The sequence below is a fragment of the Triticum aestivum genome, chromosome 5D (genome assembly GCF_018294505.1).
Source record: "Triticum aestivum cultivar Chinese Spring chromosome 5D, IWGSC CS RefSeq v2.1, whole genome shotgun sequence".
Lineage (NCBI taxonomy): Eukaryota > Viridiplantae > Streptophyta > Magnoliopsida > Poales > Poaceae > Triticum > Triticum aestivum.
The window spans coordinates 260,631,523-260,642,546 of NC_057808.1; the positions used below are offsets into that span (position 1 = coordinate 260,631,523).

At 42.1% G+C, this 11,024-nt stretch overlaps 1 protein-coding gene across 1 annotated transcript; it reads right to left on the reverse strand.

Moving 5' to 3' along the window:
* Positions 1–9,450: 9,450 nt before the first annotated feature.
* Positions 9,451–10,699, reverse strand: LOC123120492 (uncharacterized). The gene is made up of 3 exons (XM_044540497.1): positions 10,526–10,699; positions 10,376–10,429; positions 9,451–9,788 (listed from the first exon to the last, which is right to left on the reverse strand). Exons 1-3 carry the CDS (start codon positions 10,697–10,699, stop codon positions 9,633–9,635), a joined length of 384 nt encoding a protein of 127 aa, XP_044396432.1. The 3' UTR covers positions 9,451–9,632.
* Positions 10,700–11,024: the final 325 nt, after the last annotated feature.

Consider the following 11,024-nt stretch of genomic DNA (forward strand, 5'->3'; position numbering starts at 1 on the left):
GCATCTTTATAATCACCTAGTTATGTTGTGACGTTTGATAGCACACAAGGTGTTCCTCCGGTATTGGGAGTTGCATAATCTCATAGTCTGAGGAACATGTATAAGTCATGAAGAAAGCAGTAGCAATGAAACTGTAACGATCATAATACTACGCTAGCGAATGGGTCTTGTCCATCACATCATTCTCCTATTGATGTGATCCCGTTCATCAAATGACGACAGATGTCTATGAATGGAAACACAACCATCTTTGATAAACGAGCTAGTCAAGTAGAGGCATACTAGGGACACTTTGTCTTGTCTATGTATTCATACATGTACTAAGTTTTCGGTTAATACAGTTCTAGCATGAATAATAAACATTTATCATGAAATAAGGAAATAAATAATAACTTTATTATTGCCTCTAGGGCATATTTCTTCAGGAGCATGTGCTTGTAGTTCAAATTTGAATTATGCACATTAAATGCCCAGAAATTCAATTAATGTATAAAAAAGGCCAAATGAACCCGGAATAATTCCAAAATTTAGCACGATACTTCTATTTGGTCTAATCTGCCTGTGTAACAAAATTAAGGCGGGAGAAGGTAGTGTACATATGTTGTTTCGCACACGGAGGTGACACGTTCCCTCTCGGAACCACAAGCCTTCTTGAGAGAAGCTCCGGTTGCAAGAAGCTTATACCAAAGCTTATCCCAATTCGGCCAAAAAATTACCGCAGCATGTTGGTGCCATGTCATGACACCATGCCAAGTTTCATGATTTTCAGGCATGTTTTGGATTTACATGAATTAAAAAACCAAGTTTCTCATTCTTTCCGGCCGAGCCATGACACCCAGATGTTTGAATTTCATTCCCATTTCTTGCATGGGACCTAGAAATTCACCCAAGGACACACATGTGATTTTTCAACCAACTTTGGTGCACTGGACCATGTGCTTGTAGTTCAAATTTGAATTATGCACATGAAATGACCAAAAATTCAATTAATGTATAAGAAAGTCCAAACGAACCCGAAATAATTCCAAATTTTAACACGTCACTCCTATAGTTCTATGTTGCCTCTTTAAAAAAACAAGGGGGGGAGGCAGCGTATGTCATTTCGAACACAAAGGTGACACGTACCACCTCGGGAACCACGAGTCTTCTTGAGAGAAGCTCCGGTTTGCAAGAAGCTTATAGCAAAAACTTGTCCAAATGCGGCCAATTTTTTCACCACAGCATGTTGGTGCCATGAAATGACACCATGCCAAGTTTCAATGTTCCCGGCGAGCCACGACGCCCAGATGTTTGAATTTCATTCCCATTTCTTGCATGGGACCTATAAATTCACCCAAAGACACACATGTGATATTTCAACAAACTTTGGTGCACTGGAGCATGTGCTTGTAGTTCAAATTTGAATTATGCACATTAAATGCTGAGAAACTCAATTAATGCATAAACATGCCAAACGAACCCGGAATAATTCCAAATTTAAACACGACACTCATGTAGTTGCATGATCACTGTAAATAAATGTTCTAGCAATCAAACACCATCCTTTCCCTCCATAACACCATTTTGTCTTTCAAAACATAATGAAAAAATCAGGTATACCACAAACAGTTTACTAGAAAAAATCGTGTGGGATGCGATATAAAATATCTTGGCGCACCGTCTTGTTTGGCTTACGTAGGGAGCTTCGTCGTCTACAGTCCACGCCCCCGCTTGAACCACACTTGAGCGCCAGTTTCTCGCGGCACCGAGCGAATTTTTTTGCCACCACGGAAATATCTATCTCCCCACCCCTCCCTCCCACCAAAAGCCACATTTCCACTGTTCCTCCTTGATTTCCAAGTTCAAACCTTCACTACTGCTTACTGGCAGCTCGGCCTCCTCACCGGCAACCCTTCTTCTTGCAGCGCCGCCTCCTCGCCGGCTACCCTTCTTCTTGCAGCGCTGCCTCCTTACCGGTGACCCTTCTTCTTGCTGCGCGGCCTCCTCGCCGCCGACCCTTCTTCTTGCTGCACGGCCTCATCGATATGGTCAGGTAATCCACACCCCACCCACACGATCCTCCTCCATTCCCGTCCCACATGCCCCGACCGACGATGCGACACCCTCCGCCAAAATCACTGTCCCCTCCTCCAATTAAGCGCCGCCCATAGCCATTTTGCATGCAGTATAATGTGGAGCTCAGTAGCATGCCGCCGCACACGCGCACGAGGTCGCTGTGGGTGTCATGCGTGCCGACCGCCAGGTCTTGGAGGAGCACCTCGTCTTCGAGGCCACCGTCAACACCGCCATGCGGTTGTCTACTTTAAAATACAGTTCGTGTTGTTTTCTCGAGGCCACCGCCAGTCCCTTCTAGTGATTTGTCCTCTGTAATGTTAATATGCAATCTGATGTTCAGTTAACAGTTTGGTCCTCTGAAATGTAATGTTCAGTTAACACTTTGGTCCTCTAAAATGTAATGTTCAATCAACAGTTTGGTCCAACAATTGCTACATTTTGTAGTACTGTTCTCAACCATTCTTTGTTTTGTTAACTGTCTTATCTTCTAGTACATGTTTCTATTCTGCAATGTCGTGCTCAGTTAACTATTTGGATCATTTGGTCTGCTGTCCATTTAACTGTTTGGTTCAGTTCTGCAATTTGATTTTCATTTGCTATGGGTACAATTTTGTATTGTTATGCATGTGAAATAAATCGAATTTGGCTGTACTCAATACATATTCTACTGATAGTATGGCAACTCTCAGTTAACCTGATCAAGATCTTCCTTACGTGTGTTGCAGGGAAACAATGGGAGACACTGTGGTTTACCATCGAGGTTTGTTCAAGCATGGTCCTTTGGCTAATAGCACATTATTGTGTAGCTTGGGCCTTTTCATATCATAAGCATAATCACTCTCATCATTAACAATATGTATAGCACCAATAGTATAGCAATTATCATCATCACAAATGAGTAATAGGAGCAACATCATTTGGGAGGGATACCTTTTCACCTTTGCTTCTCCGTCTTTTCTTTTTCTTCTTCACATCATGTGTGGGTTTAACCCTCTTTGTTGAGCTCCTTATTAATGAGATTGGTTGAATAGAAGGCTCCTCCTCGTTACCTGATTCATCATAAGAAATAATAGGAGGATATTGGGAAGCCTCTTCCCTTTCATTAGTATTCTCTTCATCCTCTATTTGTTTTCTTTTCTTTATGTAATTGTCAATATAAGGATTTTCAATGCAATTCACCGCACAATACATAAAAATTCCTTCTAGATCAAAATCAAGAAATCTATCAAGATTAAATTTTGGAATACCCTCAGTTATACATTTCATTTCTTCATACCCCAAAAGAAGACTAAGCACTTTATGATGCTCAAGGGTAATCAAGTTATCACAATTTTTGGACACGATTTGATCATGAAACAAATAGCATTGGAGCTTTAAATGACCATGTTCATTGCAAAGTTCACAAGGATGGCGATAAATATTGAATCTTTCAGCACAATCATCTAGCCTTTCTTGCAACCATTTTGTTTCTAAATACTTATGCCTCTTGCAAAATCTATCTTCCCTATTTGGTGTGTACTTGCAAAATCTATGCACTCCAAAAAAATTGACATGCTTATAGGAGACATTTTCATCATGACTAGTGCAATCATCATTAGTACCATGGATATTCAAAGAGTTCATACTAACAACATTGCAATCATGATCATCATTCAAAGATTTAGTGCCAAACATTTTATAGACTTCTTCTTCTAGAACTTGAGCACAATTTTCCTTTCCATCATTCTCATGAAAGATATAAAAAAGATGAAGCGTATGAGGCAAACTCAATTCCATTTTTTGTAGTTTTCTTTTATAAACTAAACTAGTGATAAAACAAGAAACTATAAGATTCCATTGCAAGATCTAAAGATATACCTTCAAGCACTCACGTCCCCGGCAACGGCGCCAGAAAAGAGCTTGATGTCTACTACGCAACCTTCTTCTTGTAGACGTTGTTGGGCCTCCAAGTGCAGAGGTTTGTAGGACAGTAGCAAATTTCCCTCAAGTGGATGACCTAAGGTTTATCAATCCGTGGGAGGCGTAGGATGAACATGGTCTCTCTCAAGCAACCCTGCAACCAAATAACAAAGAGTCTCTTGTGTCCCCAACACACCCAATTCAATGGTAAATTGTATAGGTGCACTAGTTCGGCGAAGAGATGGTGATACAAGTGCAATATGGACGGTAGATAAAGGTTTTTGTAATCTGAAATATAAAAACAGCAAGGTAACTAATGATAAAAGTGAGCGAAAACGGTATTGCGATGTTAGGAAACAAGGCCTAGGGTACATACTTTCACTAGTGCAAGTTCTCTCAACAATAATAACATAATTGGATCATATAACTATCCCTCAACATGCAACAAAGAGTCACTCCAAAGTCACTAATAGCGGAGAACAAACGAAGAGATTATTGAAGGGTACGAAACCACCTCAAAGTTATTCTTTCGGATCGATCTATTCAAGAGTTTGTACTAGAATAACAGCTTAAGACACATATTAACCAAAACCCTAATGTCACCTAGATACTCCAATGTCACCACAAGTATCCGTGGGTATGATTATACGATATGCATCACACAATCTCAGATTCATCTATTCAAACCGACATAAAGTACTTCAAAGAGTGCCCCAAAGTTTCTACCAGAGAGTCAAGACGAAAACATGTGCCAACCCCTATGCATAAGTTCACGAAACTCTCAAGTTGATCACCAAAACATACATCAAGTGGATCACGTGATATCCCATTGTCACCACAGATAAGCACATGCAAGACATACATCAAGTGTTCTCAAATCCTTAAAGACTCAATCCGATAAGATAACTTCAAAGGGAAAACTCAATCCATTACAAGAGAGTAGAGGGGGAGAAACATCATAAGATCCTACTATAATAGCAAAGCTTGCGATACATCAAGATCGTATCACCTCAAGAAAACGAGAGAGAGAGAGAGATCGAACACATAGCTACTAGTACATACCCTCAACCCCGAGGGCGTACTACTCCCTCCTCATCATGGAGAGCGTCGGGATGATGAAGATGGCCCTGAAGAGGGATCCCCCCTCCGGCAGGGTGCCGAAACGGGTCTAGATTGGTTTTCGGTGGCTACAGAGGCTTGTGGCGGCAGAACTCCCAATCTATTGTGTTCCCCAATGTTTTTAGGGTATATGGACATATATAGGCGAAAGAAGTCAGTCAGGGGAGCCACGAGGGGCCCACGAGTGTGGGGGGCGTGCCCAGGGGGGTAGTGCGCGCCTCCGTGCCTCGTGGCTTCCTTGAAGCTTCCCTGACGTCTACTCCAAGTCTCCTGGATTGCTTCCGTTCCAAAAATATCTCTCCCGAAGGTTTCATTCCGTTTGGACTCCATTTGATATTCCTTTTCTTCGAAACACTGAAATAGGCAAGACAACAACAATTTGGGTTGGGCCTCCGGTTAATAGGTTAGTCCCAAAAATAATATAAAAGTGTTTAGTAAAGCCCATAAACATCCAAAACAGATAATATAATAGCATGAATACTTTATAAATTATAGATACGTTGGAGACGTATCAATGGCCATGAGAATAAATGCGGGGCCGAGCGGCCTGGATTCTCGGCACGTCTGCATGACAGTTTTTGCAGCGGGTAACTGCATCGTGGTGCTGAGCCCGGCGCAACTGCATGCATGATGGCATCACGAATGTACGGGATCATGCGCCGGCCCCAAACGCTGGCAGTGCGCGCGTAGGGACGTGGGACCAGAGTGCGCTTGATGGGACGCGAGCAAAGCGCCCCGCGGCCGCCTGAACCGCGAGCAACCACACGCATAGAGCAGTTGAACACGCATGCTATGGTCTACAAGCCGGCCGATAGTTGGGAGCCAGCGGCATGATGTGAAACTACGTCGCTTTCCACAACACACGGTGGTCGAATAATTGTTCATGACACTGTGTAGAGAGCGCCCGTGTGCTACTACCTTCGTCCTGGTTTATTAATCCCCTTTATATTCCGTGCCAAATTTTGACCTTAAATTTAACTAACAAAATTTTAATGCATGTAATAAAAAATAATATAATTGGAAACTATGTTTAAATACGAATCCAACGATATAATCTTTGGTGAGATGCATTCAAATTTTATTAGTTAAATCTCTAGTCAAAAATTGGCACAAAAATACAAAGAGGACTTATAAACCAGGATAGAGGTAGTATAGGTAATTAAATCACTAACATTTTTTTATTAACCGTATGTGTACGTATCATTCCGTTCTCCTCTCGCAGGTTGATACCGTAGAGAATGATAAGGTTATTGCATTAGTTTATAGTAACTTATCTCATTAGTTCTTGTTGAGTTTTCTGTGGATGAAGTTTTTAAGATTTAGGGAACCGGGATATAAAAGGAATTAAGGAGACACAAAAGCTCAAGCTTGGGGATGCCCAAGGCATCCCAAGATAATATTCCAAGAAGTCTCAAGCATCTCTGCTTGGGGATGCCCTGGTAGGCATCCCACCTTACTTCATCAACAATTATCGGTTAGCCTCGGTTGAGCCTAAGTTTTTTCTTCTTCACATGATGTGTGCTATTATTGGAATGTCATTTTATTTTGTTTTGCTTGCTATTTTAATAAAATACTTAGATCTGAAGGTTTTTAAATAAGAGAGAGTCCTCAAATGGCTACACATTTACTTAACTACTCGCTTGATCTGCACTTATATCTTTTTGGAGTATTTTGTCATTTACTCTTATGCTTCACTTATATTATTTTGAGAGTTGATAATAGCGATGAAAATTTGCACAAGCTATGGAATTGGTCCCAAAGTGATGGATATTCAAAAAGGATATAATAAAAACTTTCATGTAGATCATTGCATATGATAAGTTTGATTCCATGCAATAGTTTTGTGATATGAAGATAGTAATATGTGATCCATGTTGTTGAGTAATTATGCTTTAGTAAGAATATTGGTGTTAAGGTTTGTGATTCCCTATCCAAGCACGGAAGTCAATAGTTATGCAATGAGATTACACCCTACTTGTGGTGCATTATTCGGTGTTAGTTATGCTTAATACTCGTTTATGTGAATTTTCGTTTCTTGGTTGGTTGCTTCTCAATCTTTTTGCTAGCCTCCACTTGTACTAAGTAGAAATACTACTTGTGCATCCAAAATCTTTAAACCAAGTTTTGCCATATGAGTCCACCATACCTACCTATATGCGGTATTTCCGTGCCATGCTAAGTAAATTTGTATGTGCCAACTGTAATTTTCAAAATGAATTTCATTTTTGTGTGCCCATACCGCTCATGAAGCGGCTTCGGGTGGCCAATACTTCTATGCTAGATGTGTTATTCTCAAGATGAGTGTTTATTCACTTGTTATTGCACAAGAGTATGGCGGTAATAGGGATACCCAGTCCCAAAATGAAAAAGAAATTTACTTTATGTTGTCAAATAATAAATTCCTTGGAAAGTGTTGGTATGGACGGTACCCGTGGATACGGCTAGGTGTGGACTGTGAAAGTATGGTGGAAAAAGGAATAAACTTTATTTTGTGTTTGGGAACTGCCTATGATATATCTAGCATCTAAAGTGTTGGGAATTACTATGTCATTTTCGTTGACGGGAAAAGCATGCCTCTTAAAAAAATTATCTCTTAATTTAAGCTTTGAGCTATGGCACCTCTACAAATCTCTGCTTCCCTCTGTGAAGGGCCTATCTATTTACTGTATGCAATTTTTATTTGAGTCGCCATCTTCTCTTATAAAGCACCAACTAGGGAGCACTATGATCATACTTGTGCATTGGATGTAGCTAATATTCGAGTGTGTTTCATGAATGGATCAATGATTGAGTATGATGGGCTAGGAATAATTTTATTTAGTGTTTATATTTTGCAAGACATGGTTGCTTGTTGATATGCTTGAGTATTGATGTCTTCATCTCAAATTATAGACTATTGCTTTGAATCATTCAAGTCCAAATGTCCATGCTGCAAAAGAAAAGATTATATCACTAGTGGAAAAAACCCTAGCTATGGCGTGGCAAATAGTGCCTTGCTAGCGTAGACACCCAACACGACCAATATGGCGCCATTGTTAAGAAATAGTGGTGGCATTGGTTGACATGTCAGCAGTATCGTACATCGTGCTGGCATGTAACTAGTCCAGCGCCAGCACTAAGTTCATCATAACTCTGGCGTCCCTACTTGTCAAACGCCAGCAAATGCTTTTTTTGGTTTTTTTGCTCGTCAATGCTGCTACTTACTTAATAGATACTACTGAACACAATATACTCATCAGGTACATACTTAATAGATAGTTATTACAAAAGAGGCTCATGAACTCAACAAGTTGGTATTAATTTAACTTCACAAAAGTTGCTCACTCAAGTACTCTAGTTACTCGATCATCATTAACTAATAAGATGAACTAGCTAGATACTTAAAAACTAATCTTCATCAAGGAGTATGCCCAGCTGGAGAAGCTTCTTTCTATCCCCCTCTCCTTCTCTTCTGAAATGATCCATGTCCATCTTCAGGTCAATCCTCTCAGCCCTGAGGTATCTCCTCTCCTCCTTCAGTTTATCCCGATCTTCGACCAGGTTATCCCTCTCGTCCCTAAGCGATTAGTCTCCTGAATGAGTCAAAATCTGTCCTTGCGTAGCTCTTTAATCTCCCCCTTTAGATCGTCATTTTCCCTTTGTAAGCTCTCGATGACATACTCATAAGTGTCTAAGAATTCATTGTTGGTGTTAGGGGGATGAACCCCAGGCAGGCAACGGAACCCGGATCCTTTTCAAAAACAACGGAGGCCAGCCAAGCTCACGCATGGCCGGGTCACTCGACCCGGCCAAGCCCCTCGACCCGGCCGAATTCCTCAACCTGGCCCCGACGGCCGGCGCAAGGCAGCCGAACCCGACGCACCAAGACTTCTCCAAAAAGCGAGCTCCCCTTTGGCGTGTTCCCCAACCCGGCCACAGGTCAGCTCCCGCCCCATCTAGGCCGTACGATGGGACGAGTCTTCATTCAGAGATGAGCAAGGTAACAGTGCCCCTCCCATGCCTCTGGTCAGCCGGGGCGTGGCAACAGTGCCTCACCTACCCGCTGACCAGCGCTGGCGTGGCTATAGTCCACTCGTCGTCACTGCCGACACCAGCAAGCGGCGACCTTACGGAGCGCCACTGTAGCAGATTCAACCCGGCCACTCCCTGACATCGACAAGACAGCCAACAGTGCCCCTACATCGGCGGGTCCCACGTCTAGAGAACCTGGCGAGCCCTGACACCCGGCGGGTCCCAGCACTGGCTTCCTGGACGATGACAACCCGGCCCCACGGCCTTGTAACATTACCATTGTATCCCTGGGGGGTTGGTCTATAAAACCCCCAGGAGCCCTCATGCATACGGACAAGCAACACACACACGCGAGCACAGAGAGACTGATTAGTAGAACACACCCACACCCAAGGAGAGGGAGCAGCTTAAGCCTTGGCCCGCTTTCCTTCTTCTTCCATACAGCTCTAGGAGCAACTCTGTACTGTTACATATAAACCACACTCGGCAGGACTAGGGGTGTTATCTCTCCGGAGAGCCCCAAACCTGGGTATGTCTTGCGTCCCGCGCTAGCTCATGCCGACCTCGCCTCTGGAGCCCACCAGTGCCCTCAAGCCTCCTCCTCTCTTTAGCCATCCCTTGGCATCTGCCGTGCACCCACCACGACAGTTGTCCATGTCCGCATCGCACACTGACTCGTTGTTGCCTCCAGAATTGGCCATGACCTACAAACACAAGGCATATACGATCAAGATAATATGTATAGAACTAATTAAACTGGATATCATGTATAGAACTAATGGATTGTGACTACATTAATTGCCACACTATTTTATCACACCTAACTCGGAGCATTACTTTCGAGTGGAAATTTTCTTTGAACACTCAACTATTTTTCCACACCTAACTTGGAGCATTACTTACCAGTGGAAATTTCTTTGGACACTCAACTATTTTGCCACACCTAACTTGGAGCATTACTTACGAGTGGAAATTTTCTTTGGTGAGTACAGAGCAGATTTTCCCCAAAGATATTTATGGATTACAAACAACAACTCAAACACTTTGTTTCAGAATTTAGATGCTTCCAAAGATGATGACTTAAAAAATATATATACCTTAATTTGATTGACAGATTGCACTTCCAGTTTCTATAGCTAGTGCTAACTGAGGATGCAAAAATATATCTACCTTAATTCTAGACAACTACAGCACATTGTCACCGCCTAGCAGTGATGAACCCCAGCGATGCAAATATTTTTTTTACAATGGCAGTGACCTACAACAAAAGAGGGAGGGATGATATGCTCACCTGGGTTGGAGCCAAGGGTTGCCTACAGTCTACTCCGTCGCTGTCGCCGAAACCCTAGCAGATGAGAGAGGGAGGCTTAGATGCGAAACACACGTCTAATTAAAAAACCCAAATGGACCAGATGAGAGAGTGGGAGGCTCAGATGTGTACCTCAGGACTGGATAACGACGGCAATCTCTGGGATCGGCCGGAATCGAAGCGGCGGCGACGAGCGGCGAGAGAGGGAGAGAAAGGGGAACGGAAAAGAGAGAGGGAGTGGCAGGGCAGAGAGAGGGAGTGGATCAAGGGGGTCGTTGCCCTCGTTGGTTTTGACCCCCACGGCATCCTAATCCTATTTGGGCTAGCCCAATAAGGAAAAAGGTCACCACCTAAGAAATGTCATTACTTCCATTTATAAATAATAGAAATTTAATAAAAGTATACTATAATAAACTATAAAAATATCACCACATAAAAAATAAAAAAAATTGGAAGTGTCAAACCACATATTTGAAGGCTCAAAACTATATATTTCAAGTCTTAAACTAAAAAGGAAAAAAGCAATTTAAAGTCTCAAAGTACATATTTAAAAAATGCCATTATTTCCATTTTAAAATAATAGAAATTTAATAAAAGTAATCTATAATATACTATAAAAAATATCACCACA

Excerpts from the sequence above, each read along its gene's own strand:
- LOC123120492 (XM_044540497.1), bottom strand. The coding sequence starts at position 10,699 with ATGCCGTGGGGGTCAAAACCAACGAGGGCAACGACCCCCTTGATCCAC. Across the intron at positions 10,430-10,525 it reads CGTCGTTATCCAGTCCTGAG|GGTTTCGGCGACAGCGACGG; the intron begins GTACACATCTGA and ends CTCATCTGCTAG. Across the intron at positions 9,789-10,375 it reads AACCCTTGGCTCCAACCCAG|GTCATGGCCAATTCTGGAGG; the intron begins GTGAGCATATCA and ends TTGTGTTTGTAG.